At 43.7% G+C, this 20,593-nt stretch overlaps 1 protein-coding gene across 1 annotated transcript in view; it reads right to left on the bottom strand.

The window, feature by feature from the left end:
- Positions 1 to 20,593, bottom strand: part of LOC147896912 (NOL1/NOP2/sun family protein / antitermination NusB domain-containing protein) — a 147,755-nt gene that overhangs the window by 93,134 nt on the left and 34,028 nt on the right. The window contains exons 4-6 of the mRNA XM_087381394.1: positions 18,532 to 18,597; positions 18,025 to 18,108; positions 10,305 to 10,391 (exon numbers count right to left, since the gene is read on the bottom strand). Of these exons, the coding sequence (XP_087237520.1) occupies positions 10,305 to 10,391; positions 18,025 to 18,108; positions 18,532 to 18,597 (237 nt within the window). The remainder of the gene's footprint in view (positions 1 to 10,304; positions 10,392 to 18,024; positions 18,109 to 18,531; positions 18,598 to 20,593) is intronic.

The following is a 20,593-nucleotide window of genomic DNA, read 5'->3' as shown; positions in this document are numbered from 1 at the left end:
TTGCCTTTTAGTTCTCACGACGCTTTCCAAGTCTACGCCTATTTACATACGTCATAAAGTCTCTCTTTTTATGCATATATGTATATCTCTGTCAACTCGCCTGGCTTTACTTGCTACTTCTCTTCATTTCGCCTCTCACTTAGACTTGTATTTTTGCCTGTTTGTATTTTCGCCTCTCACTTAGACTTGTATTTTCGCCTACTTGTCCATAATCCTGTTCTGCCCTCTGTGTATGCTATCCTTTTGCCGTATTTTTTTTCTCAATTTACTTCACGTGCTGCTGGTTATTTACAAATGGCTGATAAAATATAGACTCATGCCTCAGAGGAAGCTCACCTAGTGTTTGACTTTATGCACGAAGGCTTTGAGGATACCAGGAAGGATTGTAAAGATTCTATCCCTTCAGTGGGGTACCTCAATAGAAGTGGATGAAATTGTTGACCGGGTTCAAGTGTATGCGCATCATGTTGTAATTATCTTCTTTCCAAGTCGTATCTCTGTTGCCTCGGATGTTGGTAACTGGTTGACAAGAACTTTGGGGGGTTGCTTTGTGCAAAAAGTGCAATATGTTTCCTAGGGCTTCTTTGAGGTGATTTTGATAGGAGAAAATATAAGCATATGCTTCTAGAATACTCCCTGCTCTACTATGGTCAACAAATGGTTCATATGCTGCCCTGGTCTTCTACCAAAGACTATTCCTCGTTGATGAGGCATAGATACCCAGTTTGGGTTCAAGTCCTTGATTTTCCCAATGCTTGGAATCTGTCTTGCCAAGAATTGTAGCATCTTTGGGGAAGGTGGTGTGTCCACCTCGGAATAGTGGAAATTCAAATTGCTTTCTTTTTTCATGAAAAAGACTTCTATTAAGTATGAAAGAAATCCGCGTGAGCGAGCTCGAAGCGGAAATACATCATGCTATGAATGAGGAGACCAAAACAGCTCACAATGAGCTGGAAAGAAACCAAGGTTGAGGCTGGAAATTCCACCTCAATCCTGCTGTAGTCTCTGAAAAAAAAGGGGAACTCCTCCATTCCCCAAGAAATATATCCCTCTTGGCAAAGGCTGCCCAAGAGGACCCCTACATGCTCGTCCAACTGGCCATAAGTGTGTGAGCTGTATCAGCCCATATACCGGCCACGGTATGCAAAGGGTGGACCTGTGATCGGTCTAAGGCCTCTGTACATCTGGCCCTCCAAATCTGCCAAGAAGTAATACTGGCTAGAATCTCCCACCCGGTATCCACATCAGCATGTACTGGTTTGTAGTGGGAGATAGGGACATCCTCCAATGAGCAAGGCTCGACCAGGTGTCGTCGAATCGAGACAGCCCAAGAAGCATCCTGCCACTCATAGAAGATCTGAGTACCCGACAAAGAGAGCCAAGCCACTGATCCCCAAGTCATGAAGAAACATGAAGGAGCAAAGACTTGGCAGCCCCCCATCCATATAAGCAATGATGAAGTGACTGCTCAACAAACGAGCACCTAGGACAAGTGGAGTTTGCTCCGAACTTGGACCTCCACCTGTTCACTGCAATCCCCCATGAATAGAAAGCCAAAAAAATAAAGTGATCCTTCTATTCTTGCGGGATCTCCAGAGCCTCCTCCAAAAGACTCTTTGCAAATCAGCTGAAACCTGATAGCTCTCCCAATAAGGGGATCTGGAAGGCCTCCAACCTCTACAGCTGATCTAAACCTCCTGGCATTACTTTCCGTATAATCAAAGAGGGGGAGGCTCTTCTCTTGGTTTCTAGCATCAATCCATTCCCACTCTCTGGGGTCCCACTGTAGATACCTTATAGGGACTCCTCCATATAGCCACAACCTCCATGAACCCGAAAGAGTAAGATAAGGCCTCAGATCTATATGCCATGCAGAGTCCTTAACCTGTTCCACATAGCCTAAGATCTTGACAAGCTGAAAGGGCATGGGCATGCCCAAAGGGATATCATCTGAAGAAAGGGAGAGCCTACCACCTAAATGTACATTTAAGACTAAGGCATCCTCCTGTGCTCCCAAGAAAGCAATGACCTGAAGAGGAATACCTGTCCTCAAGAAATCTCCCATCCACAAGGAACAAACAACTAGCCTGTCATCTGTATCCACCCAATTACAGGGTAAGGCTGCATCTATCTGCTAAATCCTCCCTACAATTCCTCTGCGGTGACAAACCAACTACTGTTTACGATCTTCTAGAAGCCTTTTGAAAGCTTTCCACCAAGAACCTATGGAGGCGGCAAGGCCTCTCTCCCACCTGGACCACTGCATATAATGTGACAAACCAAGCTGCCTACCATGCTCATCAAGTACACTGTCATTCCACATGATCGGCTGCCTATCAATCTCTTCAAGGGAGGAGGGGGGAACTCTCCTAAGTGAACTTCTGAGGCTGGCCCAAGCCTTCAGAATCGAGACCATAATTGGGGATGAGGGAGATCTCAGACGGGCTGAAGGAAAAATCCACCTAGCGTTGTCCATCCAATCTCCACCTGAGGAGGGGCTGCAAGTCTGAATACACTTAATAAAGGAATTTTTCCACGGCTCATCCCAAGGCAAAAAAACTCTCACCACAAACTTGCAAAGCAAGGCTTTGCATTGCAAACCTGGGTCTATGATGTTGAGACCCCCCTCCTGTGTGGGAAGGATCAAGGTCTCCCAAGCCACCCTCGCAATAATGTATGTTGTGCGATCTAGCCCGCTCCATTAAAAAATCATTATGGACCTTACGAGCTGAGAGATGCAATCCTTAGAGCTGCACCAATAAGAGCAAACATACCAAGCCGTGGCCAGCAAAACCTCATTAACAACCACCACCCTGGATGCAAGGTCCAGCCTGGCTGAACTCCAAAAAAGGAGCTTCCTCCTAATGCTCTCCAACACAGGAGCAAATTGCTGCGAAGGAGAGATGCCCATACCGACCTGGCATCCAAGGTACCTAACTGACTCCCCCCTCGAAGTCCACGAGAAGCAGTTAGTGTGAACACCTGCTGCAATACAAAACAAATCCAAGGCTGTCCTGAAAGAAGTGAGAGTCTGAGAAGAGGCCTCCAAGAAAATAGCAATGTCATCTGCAAACTCACAATCCAAGAGGTCCTCCTCCTGTCTGAGCGTAAGTCTGAGCCCTAGGATGTTAGCTCGAGACCTAAGAAAAATGCTCATAGCCTCAGCCACAAAAAGGAAAAGAAAAGGGGTAAGAGGGAATCCCTGACCTACTAATCTGGAAATCTGAAATCTGTCTCCCCTGACTCTCCGATAAGCACTTGGTTATGGGCTGATCTATACAATGTTGAAACCCCTTTGATCCATGCATCAGAAAATCCAAAACGATAAAGGGTTTCTTCCAAGAAATCCCAATCTACCGTGTCATATGCTTTTTCTAAGTCCAGAAGTAGATTGGCCATCTTTTGTCCGCTCTGCATGGCCCACTCAGAAGCTTCCCAAAATGATAGAATATTATCAAAAATCCTTCTGCCATGAATAAATCCTGTCAGCGTATCATGAATGAGATCTAGAAGCATGGGATGCAACCGCAAGCTGATTGCTTTCACCAAGATTTTGTAGCAAGTGCCTAATAGAGTGATGGGTCTCCACTATGACACTAAATGTCTGCACCCCCTTTTTGGGATTAAATGTATGAGACCCTCCATAAGTGAGTAAGGCATCTCACCAATGTCCCAAATTCCCTTCAGGGCTGAGGTAATGTGATCCCCAATATATCCCAAAAAGTCAAGAAAAAAGAGGGAGTAAGCCCATCTGAACCCGGGCACTTGCCCTTATGAAGGGCAAGAAGGGCAGTCTTGAACTCTATGTTGGTGAAAGGTGCATCAAGAAAGACTCTCATATCTGGTTTCACCAACATAGGAATACCCTACCAAATGACATGCCTTCCAGATTCATATTCTGTTATTATAAATAATGTGACTATGGGAAGTGCTTTTTATAAGGTTAAATGGGGTCTATTTTCTGGTGCATGCTTTGATTGGCCATATGGCCCCCCAGTGCCCTTTGGTGTTGCACAAAATGTCCCCTGAGGCAATACCTACAGATGTGCAAGACAAGGATGCTCCTAGAACTTCTGGATCCAAAGGCAAAGCAAACAAACCAACTCCTGTTGCTTCGGATAAAGGCAAAGCCAAAATCACTCATGTCAATGGGATGAAGCTGCCGATCGACCCCGTGCCCTTCGGTCAGAGATTAAGTCATCATTGAAACAAGGCAAAAGACTTACTAATACTCACTTGAAAGCAAGGGAAAAGTTTCTAACGTGGTTGGCAGAAACCAAAAAAACCAGCAATGGTCAGAAGGTCTCTTCCGCTTCATACTTGGACTGGGATTTCTTCAAATGGGAATACTCCTGCAGAGAATTCTGGTATAGGTATCACATGGGCAGCAGCCACTGAGCATCGCATTTTATTCCCAGAGGATGATGTTGCTTTGTTGCAGCCCAGTCCACATGATACATTGTCAAATCAGGGTCCTGCTTTGGATCCTGAGGTTGACATGCAATCTTGAATGCCTTTTTGGTCACATACTTTGTGTACATATTTGTAAATATGTTTGAACACATAAAATGCTTGACTTTTAATGTTCAAGGTTTATGTGATGCCACCCGAACATGGCGTGTGGGCATATGTCAATAAATTGCAACCTAATATAGTGGCTATGCAAGAGCATAACCAGCATATGTATGCAGGCCACATGGGACCCTTTGCTGGTTATAACATTTTCTATGCAGGAAAACACTCTTTTTCTAGTATGGTTTTATCTAGTGAAGCATGCCTTTCAGCCAGTTGTGGCTTTAAATGACAAGGACGGTAGATGGATTATTATGCAGTGTCTTGTCCAAGGTGAAATCTTTGAAGTTGCCTCAGTTTATGCACCGCCTCAATATTCTTGTAGCATAGCTTTGATTTGGGAAGCTATGAGCTGATATCCCTGGAGACAACATGCTTTCATTCGTGGGGATTTGAACAATGCACCCCAACAAGGGGATACTACCTCTTATCATACCCACATGTTGGCATCTGAACGTCAACATTGGTCTCAATTTATTTCTCAGCTCAGTCTTGTTGATCTTTGGAAAGACTTGAAGCCCATGCTTCCTTTCAACCCAATGCACAGTCCACCTATCGAGCTCGGCTAGAGCATTGGTATATGATCAATGCACAGCAATATGATACTTTTACTTGCCAAATATGGGTGGATTATGCTTTTCCACACTCTGATCATGCTCTATTATGGCTAAGATTGTCTCCACATGAGCTACCACATGATAGGTTGCCATATAAAAGACTTCTCGTCATTAACAATAGTTATCTGGAACATGATGAATACAAGCAATAGTTTGTGATGCCATTCAGCCTCTTTGGGATCAATGTCGAATTGATATTAATTATGCATGGAATGCTTTTGCTTATCGGATGCAGTCCGTACTTCATGAGTATGGGAGGAATCATATGCATGACTTGAGGAAGGTAGTGGCTGAGGAGGGTAATTGCTGAGGCCAAGTTCAATTGTCGAAACTTGACAGAGCTTAGTCAAGTCAGGGATTTAAATCAGCAAGAGATAACATGCCTATCTCGGGCCAACCATCTTTTGCAAACAAATGATCACAGGAAGATTGCCAAATGGGAACCAAAGCCAAGCAAAGAGCTTTTTTTGATAAGGGTTGCTTATCTAAAGAGTTCTTTAAAAGTCTACATTACAAGAGGCAATCTGAAAATATTTTCCCGGTCTTGATATCTTGTGGTTTTTGGACCTCCTCACGATACATCTAGCTAATGCTTGTGTCTCTCATTTTGCTCAACAATTTGGACATATAGATTCTCATTCGTAGGAGGTACTAATGGCATGACAGGAGCTTTTACAATATGTCTGCCCTATTATTTCCCCTATACAGGCTATATAGCTTGAGGAACATTTTGAAGAAAGGGAGATGACTAAGGCAATACATTCTTGTGGCAAATGGAAGTCCCCAGAATGGGATGGTCTCCATGTAGAGTTCTTTCTTGCCTATTGGGATGCTTTGAAGCCTATCTTACTATACATGATTAATTATTCTTGGCAAAATCAGCAAATGCCAGATGCTTGGAAAAAAGGTTTGGTTAAATTGATTCCAAAGAAGCATTTGTGTACATCATTTGCTGATTGGAGACCAATTACACTCATGCTTGTCATTTACAAGGTGGTGACTAAAATTGGTGGTTAATACAATCAAGGGTTTCTTGCATGATGGTTTACATGGAGACCTTTACCTCCTCAAACATGGAATAGTGGTCCTTCCAATAGTCATACTCCTGCAGAGACTCACGAATCGGGATTACCTGGGCTACTATGACAGCTAGCCGTACTTTGTTCCCAGAAGAAGAAGTTGCTGGTTTGTAGTCCTCCCATCAAGCTGTTGTGTCACCTCAGGGACGAGGCCCAAACCCTAAGGTGGACATGCAGCTTTATGTATTATTTTTTGTAAGATTCTCAGCTGTATATAGCTGTATAAAACATCTGTAAAATGCTTGAACAAATCAAGTGCTTGACCTTCAATGTACAACGTCCGTGTGACTCTTGGAAATGGAAGCTTGTGTGTGCATATGTCAATGAGTTACAGCCTGATATAGTGGCTCTTCAAGAGCACAATCGGCATATGTATGCAGGCAGGACAGGTCATTATGCTGGTTATGATATCTTCTATGCTGGAGAACACTCCTTTTCAGGTGTTGCTTTTCTTGTCAAGCACGCTCTTCACCCAATTGTGGCTTTAAATGAAAAAGAAGGCAGGTGGATCATCATTTAGTGTCTCATCCAGGGTGAAATACTTGAATTTTCATATGTTTATGCGCCTCAATCTTCTCATCAAAGAGCTTTAATTTGGGAGGATATGCAGCAACATCCGTGGAGGCAACATGCATTCTTTGGCTTACTGGAATGCTCTTAAGCACGTTTTATTGCATATGATTAATAGTGCCGGGCAAAACTAGTAATTGCCATATGCTTGGAAGAAAGGGCTGGTTAGTTGATTCCCAAAAAGCATCTTTGTGAATCATTTGCTCATTGGAAGCATGTTACACTCATGCCAGTCATTTATAAGGTGGTTGCCAAAATGGTGGTTGATAGAATGAAAGGCTTTCTGCATGATGGTCTACATCCTACCCAATATGGCTTTATCCTTCGTAGACACATCACTGATAATATTGCAAATGCCTATGTTGGGATAGAATATGCGAAGTATACTCATCAAGATGTACTCTCGCTGTAAGTGGACATCGCCAAATCTTTTCATACTGTGCAGTGGGATTTCATCCCGCAAACCATGCAATCCTTAGGATTTGGACATGTTATCTACTACTGGCTCTACAGTGATAGTAAAGCTGCATGCATTTTATCAGGAGATATTTCTGATCAGTGGACTTTACATCATTCAGTGAGACAAGGATGTCCTCTTAGTGCTTTGCTTTATGCAATAGATACTCATCCGATTGCTTTGCTGTATTGATCATCTTGTGGCCAATGATGTCTTGCATGGTCTAGAGATACACGAAAGAAAGCCCATGATTGTGCAAGCTATGCTGATGATTAATTCTTCACTCCAATGAACACAAAAACTGATCTTTCACAACTCCTGAGTGCTTTATCCTTGTAATGGAATAGCTATTGGCTTGCAAGTGAACTTTCAAAAGTCCAAGCTTCTACCTTTGCATGCTAAGGATTGGCATAGCTCTCTATCGCCCAAGGAAATTATTTTTCCCAATCAGCTTGTTCGTCATCTAGGCTATCCTTTGGGATGGAATATCACTCGCCATCAGAAAAAAGATTGGGTATTTGCAAAGCTTAGGAAGACATTGGTGGAACATTGGAAGTTAGCCACTTGGCCTCTTCATGCTCGACTCTGAATTGTGCAATCGATTTTGGCGGCTTATATTCTGTTTTTCTTGCCTTTGATTATGTTTGACAAAAAAGACATTTCTTCTTTCATGTCCACTATTATGGAGACTTTCTGGTGCTCAAACATGGCCGTAAGAGTATCATATTACTCTCTATGGAGCATCTCTGTTCCCCAAAGATGCATGGTGGCTTGAATATTCACATCCATATTTTGGCTCACAAGGGAAAATTGATGCTGCCATTTTTGCAGGGTGATCAGCCTTGGGCTGCCATGATGTGTCATCTACTCTCGCAGTTGACCACTCCTGTTTTTGGGCATTGGCATCCCACTCCATGGGATTTCATTCTGGGTTATATTAATGGCACGGTTAAAAGCTATCCTTTTGTTTTTGGCCTGGAAGGAGATTCTTTCTCATCTTAAATGGCATGGTCATGACTCTTTGGATGGAAATTCCTTGTGCGCTGAGAACCTGCACTGGTCAAAGGCATTTAATCGACCCCTTGCTTTGCAGGAACCCAGGTACTCATATTTTATTTCATCAAAAGGAATTGTTCTTGTTGATGATGTACTTTGTGATGGCGGTACCTTATTTCCTTTTCCTTTGGTGGCCAGACAGTATGGATTGGGGATGCATTATCAACCACTCTGACACTATCTTTCTCAAATGCTTCATTGCTTTTTACCAATACCCAAGTTGGAGCTTAAGTATCACCTTATTGATTGGACCTTACATCGCCAAGGTTCTGCTAATCGTCCCTCACGCCTAGCAGATATCTCAATGGCTGGTTGATACAAGGTTTTGATGTTTCCTCCTTGGATATTGCATCATGCGAATCAGCTTTGGTCTTTGCATCGTAATTGCAAATGGTGGCATAAAATATTGCAGCAGCTTTGATCTTGCACTTCCGCTTCGTCAACAAGCTTTTCTATAGCCAATGATGCTTGGTGTTATTCCTTTTGGCCAACTTTGGCACGTAGACATATTGCTCCTGCTCTATGTCACAGATGTTTGGTTCCCAGGGAATCCTTGCTCCATCTTTTTTGGAATTGCCCTGTCACCTGTGAAGGGAATCCTTGCTCCATCTTTTGGAATTGCCCTGCCACCCGTGACTTCCTGCTATTTCTTCACAATGCCTCTAGACCCTCTTTCCCACTGGTTGCTTTGGCAAGACTTTTAGAATTTCGGCATTCACCCATGAAGAGCAGAATTTGGTCTATTTTTCACATGGGTTCGATACTGGACACTCTGGAATTTGTGGAGAGACAGGAACGACCGAGTCTTTAGAGAGCTTACTCCTTCCATGTTCTACTATTTCCGGATGTCACTCACGCAATCCTTTTACGATTGCATGTATGTCCATCAGATACATTACACTGTCTACCTGTCTTACAATAAAGTATCTTGTATTTGCTGATCTCCACTTTCTTGTAATATAAACATACATGGATTTCACCCCAAACAAAAGTGTGTAAAGAGAGAGAGAGAGAGTGTGTGTGTGCGTGTGTGTGTGTGTGCAAAGATGCAAAACCTGGTACAAAAACTTATCTACAAATTAAGGGGAAAGCACAATGAAAGGAAGACAGGAAAGTGCAATGTCTGGGGAAGTGAAGAAATAATAACAGAATTAAGAATGAAAGGTTAGCAAGTGTAGTAGAGAAGGCTGAAGGTGGCATTAGATCAGAATTAAATCCTGAGAAGCAAGAACATGGTGAGCTAAGCACAGGCCTTCTCCAACGAAAAAGAAGTTGTGACCAAGAAGGGAGGATTGACTCAATCTAGCCAGTGCAGGGAAATGAAAGGTTGCCACACAAATGAAAGGGAAGCACCTGGAAAAAAAATAACAAGGACAAGGTGGATGAGGCAAGCAATCAAAAGCAAGGCAAAGAAGTTGCAGCAGAGGAGCCAATTTCTCATTGTATACATAAATCTATGAACCATTTGAACAGAAATGTGACGCAGCTTAGGAGCTAATCAGCAAATTAAAATAGATCATAATAAAGTCCAACCATCAGAAGTTAAATCAGCCAGCAGATAGCAGGCAATGCCTTTACCAGATCAGCTGCAAAAATTTCTCAACAACTATGCACTAGTCATCCACAATGCCTGCTGAGCCGCTGATCATGAACCTCAGAACCCAACAATGAGTTTAGCTTTTTTTTCCATGGCATATCACTTTAGGTGCTGCATGCATAAACGAAAGTTTTGACCTAATGGCTAGTCGTATACTTGCTCAAACTTTACCATACACTTGAGCTAATAGCTTGAAATTGAATACCAGAAACGACATAGCGTTATACAAACACAACAGCTGGTCAAATGGGAATATCCTCATAATTTTTTTGAAATAGCAAAAGAATTAGAATCTCAACGTTGGAACATCTGCAAAAAGCCCAAGTACTAACTTCTTTGGCCATGGTTGGACATACCACAGGATGTGAATGCAATATTGCAAGAGCTCGAGCTCGAGCACGATTGTCTCCCTCCACTTTTGGCATTGGTAGAGTGCCACACTTCTGCAATTCATCTAATCAAAGGTCAATCTTATATAATTTAGCAAATGCCATGTGATTATTTGCTACTTCTGTTCCATTGTGTTCCATTGATCCTTAGGCACTAGTCATAGGCAGACATAAATTAAACACATCCATGCATCCTACAGACCCTCAGAGAAGTAATTGGAGACATGTTTTACAAAAAATTTGTCACTCCACTTTGAGCAAGGCAACAAGCAGATATGACATGGATATGGGGACAGAGAAATTTATCTTACATTAAGAGATGTAAAAATGACAAAGACACGGAAAGTACAAGGACTAGAATCTGAGATGGCACATGCCATTGGCATTTGGAAACATAAAACTATGACTAGAAAGAAAGAAAGAAAGAAAGTTTATTAAAAGTCTTCGGAAGACCAAAAAGGGTCTATGAGACTAAAAGAAACTGATACAATGAGCTGAGGGGTGGAACCACTAAGCGGGCATCAACGCCCAGGACATAATGGCGTCAGTACATAAAGAGAAAACTCTCTGAGCTCATGAAGTGGAAGACGACGAGAGCATCAACCCTAGGAGTGGGGTGTCATTGTGTGAGGCTGCTATGGTGGCATAACCCCTGTGATAGAGCGCTGGTGGCTGTCAACATGTGCAGCCCGCTGTAGTTTCCTGGTTGTAGCCCTGCAAAGCAAACAAGTGCCATAGTCACTCCTGTGGGTCATGCATCAGTGCCCTCGATATGCACATATCAGGGAGGACTACCAGCAAATACTGGAGGATTCCGCTCAGTTGACATCAGTTCTCTCTACTGCCTCTCTGGCAGCGTTGGGATCTTTTATCACCCGTCTTTTTACATGTCGTCAGGAACTCATAGATTCTTGACCCCTCTTTTTTAGGAGACTTTCTTTACATTGTATTGAGATGGTCCCATGGGTCATTTTTGGCCCCCCGTGGACGTTAATATATTCTACTTCTACTTCTCTCTCTCTCTCTCTCTCTCTCTCTCTCTCTCTCCCCCCTTCTCCTTCCCACCTCTTTCTCTTCCAACTTCATAATGGCCGAGCGAAGGATCATGAGGGGCTATGCACTGAGTTCATTGCATATGGGATTCACCTCCTAGCCCCGATCTTAGCAAAGCTCTTTAATGAAGCAGTTTGTTTGGGGTTTCCATGTACCTGGACCATTAACACTATTTCACCCATCCACAAGGCAGGGGATCCCATGAGCCTGGAGAATTATAGGACCACTATGATTGGACATGTCATGTCCAAGATCAATGCATCAGTGCTTGATTTTGAGGTCAGTCGATTTGCAGAGTGTCGAGGACTTAGAGCAGCAGGACAGGCTGTTTTCCGACGTGATCATGGTACCATGGATCACATTCTCACGCTCAGGTGTATCATCAAGGAGGCAAAGGCATGGAAGCAGAGGGTTTACTGATACAGACATTGCGCACAGATAGAGGTGGGGAATACTTGTCTACAGATTTTGATGCTTTTCTGAAAGGCAAGGGTATTGTGCCTTTCAGAAAAGCATCAAAATAGAGGGTATTGTGCCTTTCAAATAGAGGTGGGGAATACTTGTCTGCAGATTTTGATGCTTTTCTGAAAGGCAAGGGTATTGTGCCTTTCAGCCCGCCTGGGCAAGCATTACACTTCATTGGCCAGACTAGAGAGGCAGTGCTTCCGCTCGCACTTTCAGGATCCACGGACCGAGGGACTGCTTTTTGACTCCTTGCTCCGCCTAGCGGGGATGTATGGCAACCCTTGCTGGGGGCCAGATTTGTCGGATATAAAGTGGGCTCATGTGGAGCGGCCACAGGTTCTCATGCTATCGCGGATGATTCGCGGCAAGCCATCCATTCCTCACCAGATCATTCAGGCTGAGTTTGGGTCATCCCCATTACAACTAGATGCGGCATTTCAAGTCATCACGTATCTGTATCGAGTCAAGGAGTACGGGGATTACACTTATGGGCGCAGCAGACTACCACGGCTAGCACTGTCCTCCTCTATGGCACTATCAATAGGGGGTGACCAGAGATGCTGGTATGCACACACAGAGAGATGGTTTGAGCGACTGGGGCTCCACATGGATGGACGCCCTCCCTTCTAGTACAATATGGACGCTCCGTTTTCTTCCCTCCTATTACACGAGGTCAACCAAGTAATCCGTGAGGATCTCTTACAGCTACACATTCTGGACCTAGCTGGGACCAAGCGAGCTTCCAGTAAAGCTCAGCTTCTACAGGGATCACTGCTTGCATATCACAAAGGAGGGTTTCATTGACCCACCAAGATACACGCAAATCCACCTACCCCACTCACCGAGGATCTCTATTGGGTAGTTTCGGGTCTCTTCACATAGACTTCGTATCGAGAGCGGCAGAGCAGAGGTCCTACCTAGGGAGAGACGCATATGCACATTATGTGACATACAGGAGGGAGCACTTCATCTTCACGTGTCTTGTTTACTATGAGATCCAAGGGCGTTTCTGCTGCCTCTACAGAGATAGCTCTGGGGTTTTGTCTCGATTTCTCTCCTATCCAGTCCACAGATGCTTGGCGGCTTTCATTCATGACTATCAGCTTTCATTCATGAGATAGTCAGGCACCGCGAGAGGCTACTTCAATGGCGGAGACAGGAGCAGACTTCTTCCTTGGCAGAACCCTCTCAGAGCTCTATCACGGAGTCCTTCCAGCCAGATCACACGGACCCCCACGATACGAGGCCTCGACATGATCGTGACCCAGAGCCAGTGACTCGACAACTCAGACAAAGGGTTGACATGCAGATTACACTTTAGGATATCCCCTCTCTTTGTTCAGAGTCGGAGCCCGGCCGACAAGGGTTACTGTAGCCCTTGTTAGGCGCAGAGCTATGACCAGGAGAAGTCACAGGGCCACACCTGTGAGCAACCGACAGCACTCTAGCGCCGATTTCATGCCTCCATTGCCTCATCCACCCTGGCGTCCTGATGATGATGATGATGATGATAAGATTGATATGTAGTCGACCACTAACATGACTATGTTGTACTTAGTACTATCATTTTGCATTTTTTGCATTATGCATTGGTGTGGATGCTCGTTTAGTAGCTCCACCCTCATAGCTCATTTGTACCAAGATTTTCATAGTCTCGTAGACCCATCGGTCTTCTAAAGACTTTAATAAACTTTCTTTCTTTCTTTCCTTCTCCTACCTTTTCTCCCTCATTCTTCCTCCCTTCCCCTCTAATCTTCCCTTACTCCTTTTCTGCATTGGTACTAGAGCACCTTCCTAGGGCCTTATGCCTTGTTTCCCTACGCCTTCAATTGCAATCGACCATACACTGTGTGAGCAAAGCAAACTAGCATTGTCAAGCGACGGTTCGCTTCGCCACCACATTAGCCATCAAGCCATGCTCTCAGCCAGCCACAACAGCAGTAAAATACTAGAGCATTAACAAGCATCAAACCAAGGTTTAGTGTCAAGCAAGGATAGCATCGACCAACTTCGACATCAATCAAAAAATCTGCAAGAAAACATGCAGTAGCAAACCCTGCACCAAGTAAATCTTGATGCAAACAATCAGCACCAGGTGTTAGCTCAACATCTTTGATCTGAAATGCCTTGAGCAGCAAAAGGCTCGCACAAGCACCAAGGTACACTATGTAGAATCCCGTAGGATAGAATAGATGCATCTTGCAAGAGATGTGAGAGCACAATGAAAGAAAGATGGTAGTTCTCTATATTATGGATTGTGAGAGAGAGGACTCTCTCTTATAGAAAGGGGGAGAAGGTAATACCTTCCCTACATAAGTGGCAATCAGCAACTACATCAGTGGGAATCAGTCCCTACATCAGTGGGATTGCCTTTGTCTTACATCATCACTTAGGTCACACACTAGACACATCATAGCACTTGATGTGCCTTTACAACACACACAAACACACATGTGACTCCCCTAGATGCACACATGCACCATAGAGCAAGCCCTTGATCATACTTATCCCAACATACCCCCCCTCAAGGGGTTGCCTCTTGCAGTGTCAAGGATACATCTAGTTTCATAGTTTCTCATGCCATCTCATGGTGGTCAAGGATAAATATATGGCTAGGATCTCATGCTAGCAAGAGTTCCCAAGGGTGTGAGGTTCACAGAAATGGGATAGACAAAACACATATCACATGGTCTACATCATATGGTGACCAGAGGTGATTTACAGAAGACATAACATATTCTTTTTGGAGTACTACTCCAGGCAGAGAACCTCAAAATTTGACCAAATGATGATAAACCAAAAAGTGCTTAAAAAGCATAGTCTTTATTTTCTTCATTTGCTGATGGAGTTCTTCCTTCAGCCAGATTTGCTTTGTTGTTGAAGTAGTCCTTCTTGTCTTTGATCAACCAATTAGCTTCTTCTTTTGTAGACTTCTTTTCCACAACATTCCATATCCTCTTTTTCATAAGCATAAACTTGGCTTTTGTTTGCCAAGTATGGAAACTAGTTCCATCCAACTTCTCAAAAAAGGTCTTAGCTTCCATGGCACGTTCTTACCCGAGGGCAGTGTCTAGTGCCTTACAAGGCTAGAAAGAGTTGAAGAGCTTTAAAGTACAAGCATTTGGTGTAGCAAAGGCTTGCAACCAAATTCCATACTACAAAACATAATGGAAATGATGCTTCAACTTGCATGCTTCATAGAGGTGGCTAAATGAAAGTATTCCAAGCAAATCCAGGTATAGCAACTCAAAGGAAAGCTGTAGCCATAGTTTACTGATGCTATTCAACACTTTAAAACATCAGAAATGCTAAAGTAGCATTTAATGTAGCATCAAACTCACAACATTGTCAAAACTGTCCAAAATAGAGACCTGAACTTGGAGGGTGCAATTCTCACAGCTCATAGCTCTATTCAAGGGGATTTTTATGCAGGAAGAAAGGCCCTACACCAGAGAAGGTCCACCACCAAGGAAGGGTGCAATGTTGCGCCCGGTCGCCTTAGCCAAGCTTGAGAAAACCGACTGGTTTTTTGTCTGTTGCGCCTCCATTTCTTGTCCAAACGAGCTCAGATTTCAACATCAGCTTGCCTTCAGTATTGTCCAGCTCGGGCTCAGAGAAATTTGCAGATAGGTAAGCACAGAGGCGGCATTGCGCGAAAGTTCGTCGAGGAGCCTTCGTGTTGGCGTTGCGTGTACAGACAAAATTTCCCTAAATGCTTGCAGCTGGAAGTTCGCCCGTACGTGAAGAGTATGCAGCTCAAAGGGTTTGAGCAATGGTCGCTTATAGACAGAGAACAGAGCTCTCAAAGATTTGGGGAAGAAGGAGGAAAATGGAGAAGATGAAGAAGTTTTGAGAAACTAGTAGTTTATGCTAGAGAAAGCATCTAATGCTAGGCTAGGCTAGATCTAGAACCTAAGGCTCTGATACCAAGTGTAGAATCCCGTAGGATAGAATAGATGCATCTTGCAAGAGGTGTGAGACCACAATGAAAGAAAGATGGTAGTTCTCTATATTATGGATTGTGAGAGAGAGGACTCTCTCTTATAGAAAGGGGGAGAAGGTAATACCTTCCCTACAAAAGTGGCAATCAGCCCCTACATCAGTGGGAATCAGTCCCTACATCAGTGGGATTGCCTTTGTCTTACATCATCACTTAGGTCACACACTAGACACATCATAGCACTTGATGTGCCTTTACAACACACACAAACACACATGTGACTCCCCTAGATGCACACATGCACCATAGAGCAAGCCCTTGATCATACTTATCCCAACACACTAATGCATGGGGATTCTACTGCAATCCCACACGAGATGCAAGGTGGGCAACAAGCAAAATATATATTACACAACCAGCAAGATCCTTCCATCTTTGGAAAGCTTATTAGTGAGCAGCCCACTATGATCTTGCGCATGGAGAACTTCAGCTAGAGACTCCCAGCAGTGACACTTCCAATGCATGATATCCTTGGAGTTATGTGCAGGGGATAGAGCCCGATATTCACTACCTCCATGTGGTGCATCCCAACCTCATGTGGATGCTTTTGGGAGAGCATGTCCCTCAAGCACCTATTTCTCATCTCTATTTCAGCACAATCCCTATGAGAGGAGTTGGCCTCGATCTCAATCAGATAGGAGGCCCTACATAGAGTCTAGACCACCTCAAATGCAGCCTGGACAGCAAATGCAGTCTGGACAGATTTATGTGGAAGGATGCCATATGCCCAATACGCACATGAGTTCGCAGGCCAATGGGACATTAATGTTCCCTTGTCAAATCATCATCATGCCTATGTGGGCCTACCATCGGTGGTCATGGATGCTTGTCTTTCATACATTATGGCAGGGGCTTGGTTGGACAAGTGTGTGGTACTTCAAAGATATTTCAACGGGCGACAGATTCAAAGGAGGAACCAAGAATCCTATTAAGCAAGAAGAATGGCTCTCAGCTTTGGAAGGGTAATTCAGATTATATCCAATGGATGTTGAGGGCATGAGTCGTTGGAGCTGTTGGAGCCTAGATACAGAAGCTATAATGAGAATGATTTTCAGTTCTTAGCAAAACCGTTCAAAAACCGCTGAAAAGTCACTGGAAACCAGTTGAAATCTGGTTGGCCAGGAGCAGAACTGCTGCAGCACTGTAAAACAGCACACAGGTTGGTTGAAACAGCCCGAAACAAGAGTGATTTTCTTCAAAAGAGAGGCAATCTTCTTCAGAAAAGCATGAAACCCTTCTCAGATGGTAAAACTAAAGTCAAAACCACCAAAATCTGAGGCGGCCTGAGGATATCCTTCCATGCAGGGCAGAAAGCACCAAAAACCAGGTCGACCAACAGCAAAACCACCTGGAAAACAGCTCCAGCAAAGCCGGTTCTGACTGAATCAGGGGCGGCCTCTCCTAGAACAGCTCTAGGAGCTCTCTTGATGCCAAATATGAACGCGGCCGGACTGTAGGAGGTCAACCAGCAAGGGTTTTCATGATGAAAGTGAAGGCTCTCACGAGGCTTGGGCAACTGCGGCTAGCTGCGGGGGAGCAAGAGGCAGTGTGCTCTCATTCCAAACGATGGAGATAGGAGCGAAGAACACAATGTGGAGAGACCAAAATGCGAGAATCCATGAACTCAAGTTGCAAGAATGACTTGTGAAAGAGTACAATAGGGGGGGAAACATTAGATGAGGAAAGAGTGCCCCTAACCCTTCTAACTAATTATTACATTTGCTTGCCCTAATATACTAATATTTCCAAGATATTTGCTGTTGGAACTTTGTACCTACTTTGAAATCTAAAGAATCATAATTGTTCATAGTGACTGACAATTTTAAGTTTGAACATTGAACTTCTGATTTTAAATGTTTGCAAAACAAGTTGCAAGTATTGGAATTGAAGTTTAGAAATCAAAAATCGGATTTGTATGTATAACTTTCAGATTTGTTTATTTCCAATTTCATACTTCTATACAAGATCATGCCTTAGTGCTTTCTGTGAATTACACCATCCAATAGGCAGCCATATTAACGCCCAGCAAACCATGCACTGCATATAATTTCTTTAATGTCTAGCTACTATTTTAGCTTGGATAGTCAATACATCTGCTTTAGAGACATGGCCTTGATCAGCTTCCTCTATTCAAGTCCCCTAGTATTTAGGTTAGGTAGGCTAACATACCTCGTTTAGAGACATCCTTCGAAGAATCCCATTTACCAAGTTTCCAGCACCACTCCGAAGAGCCTTTTTTGCAAGTTTTACAGTCTGTCACAACAGTCACAAGGTTAAATGACATTTGAACTTTACATGGCATATGTGATTACAGTTTGTTTAAATGTGTGCACTTCAGAAAATATCAGTTATGTTGTCATTCGCTCTGACTTGTAGATGTTATTTGACAAAAATGGATTTTACTTTTCCCTGTTACCCATTGTATAATTCCAACTGAACTGGTTAAAGACCTGCAAAGCCATCCCTCCATGGAAAATCTATCACTTATGAGCTAGACATCCAACAAAACACTGCACATTGAGTTTATATTATCTAATCTTAGTCGGACTGTGAGCTAATGCTTTTGAATGATATCCCCTCACTCGAATCAAAGTGTAGCACTCTCACCACTTGTACAAGATCACGGAACATCCATTTGACTGTCCAAATGCTTTGTAAACTAAAGTTATATCGTACCTCATTTACAGCAGCATGAGGTGGTGTCTCCGATTTGACAAGCTCATAAACTCCCAAACGCAAAATCTGTTCAAGGGAAACAAGTGCTACTGTAAACCAAGAGGATACACTTCAGTTGTTAATAAAGAAATTTGGCTGTTATTCTCTACATCGAATTTTTCCTTCACACTATACAAAGTGCATGCAATGGACATCATCGAGTTCTTCGTTAACACTACACAAAGGGAATGCAGCGAGCATCACCTAGCATGCTTGTTGCGATGGCCTTTAAAACTCTTATAGCTTTTGGAGAAATATGCTATCCTGAATAAAAATTCCATACATAGAATACACTCATACATGATCTTAAACAAAATGAATACATGGAAGATACACACATATTGCAGACATTCCACAGAAAGGTATCCACCATTAAGTCCATCAGCACAGTAACCACAAAACAGCAAAAGCGTAACTACAAAGATATCAACAGATTTTGCTTCCCTTTGCACAGTTTGATCAAACATCAATTTGAGCTTGTTATGGGAAAAGTTATACAAGCAAGAAAAAGGAAAGGCATAAAAGAGATTTTAAAAATCATGTTCTAAAAAATATGCTATCCTGAATAAAAATTCCATACATAGAATACACTCATACATGATCTTTAAAAAAATAAATGCATGGAAGATACACACATATTGCAGACATTCCACAGAAAGGTATCCACCATTATGTCCATCAGCACAGTAACCGCAAAACAGGAAAAGCGTAACTACAAAGATATCAACAGATTTTGCTTCCCTTTGCACAGTTTGATCAAACATCAATTTGAGCTTGTTATGGGAAAAGTTATACAAGCAAGAAAAAGGAAAGGCATCAAAGAGATTTTAAAAATCATGTTCTAAAAAGTCAGGGATTCGTGTTGGAAAGGTCACCTCCCCATCTGTAAGCCCCCATATGAGGAGAGCATGGGGGGGGTGAACCTAGGGTTTGAGTGTCTGTCACATGGGAATCTGATTGGATGCCATGTGGGCAAGAATCAAAGAGATGGAGGGTACATGGAGCAAGGATGGATCTGCAGCAGCCAAAGGCGAAGCAGTAGCCAGCACAAGGAACCCAGAATAAAAAGCAATCGCATGGCGCTGACATCTACAAGGTGTACGGCTCTGTACGGAACCCTGGCAGAGGCGCAGTTATGGCAGGACGTGCAGGCGCAGATGTGGAGCAGCAAATATGGTTGTCAGTGGGAAGAAGGCATGCCTTATATAGGCTGGACCCCTGCCTTGAATGGAGTACCAAAGGCCCTGGAAGTTTGGGCCATAAAAGCCCTGGGTTGTGAGCCCTTATAGGGCTGGACCAGCCACAGACTGGTCGGCCAGTCTGGTCGGCCAGTCTGCTGCAGGCTGGTCGGTATTTTTACCAGCCCTTGGGGCCCTATAAAAGGAGGTCCTTGAGGCCTCACTTTGCATCACTTGCAGCAGCAGGAACCAGCAGATTGGAGCAGACTGAGAGCTGGAAGAGCTGCCCACCTAGGCTGGTGCAAAGACAGCAAGGTGGAAGGGATCTGGACGGAAAGTCTACAGAAGCTCGAGGTGGAGCACGCGGACTCGAGTCTAGAGATAGCCAGCAGATAGGAGAAGGAGCTTGTGGTAAGATCAGAGGACCACATCATTGGTGGGACGCTGGATCTGTCTCTTTTGCATTGTGTCCATATTTGTGGACGGAAATATATATTTTGGTGGTTTCTCTATCTGGTTGGTTCATTGTCTATTGATGAGTCTACACATCTATGTGACGCACATAAGTAAAGAAGTTTGTGATTCCACACCCACACCGCACACACTGTGTGAGCTCTTGGGCATTACTATAAGTCTTCCGCTGCGTGTACCCTCTGTTGGGTCATTTCTAACATGGTATCAGAGCCCAAGTAGGAGGCTCACACGTGTGGGAGCCTGAAGGCAGGGACCTTGCTAAAGGACGACCCTGATTCAGAAGCTCTAGGGAATCGACTTCCACGACTGGAGGATTGTGCCCTTGCGAGAAGGAGGGTGACTCAGGTTCAGTCAGGTGCGTTCAGAGTTCT

Source organism: Dipteris shenzhenensis, chromosome 11, assembly GCF_047967505.1.
Source record: "Dipteris shenzhenensis isolate YYH24624 ecotype China chromosome 11, Dip_SZ_1.0, whole genome shotgun sequence".
In the NCBI taxonomy this organism is placed as follows: Eukaryota; Viridiplantae; Streptophyta; class Polypodiopsida; order Gleicheniales; family Dipteridaceae; genus Dipteris; species Dipteris shenzhenensis.
The sequence above is the reverse complement of the archived record's forward strand: the minus strand, read 5'-3'. Positions and strand labels throughout refer to the sequence as shown.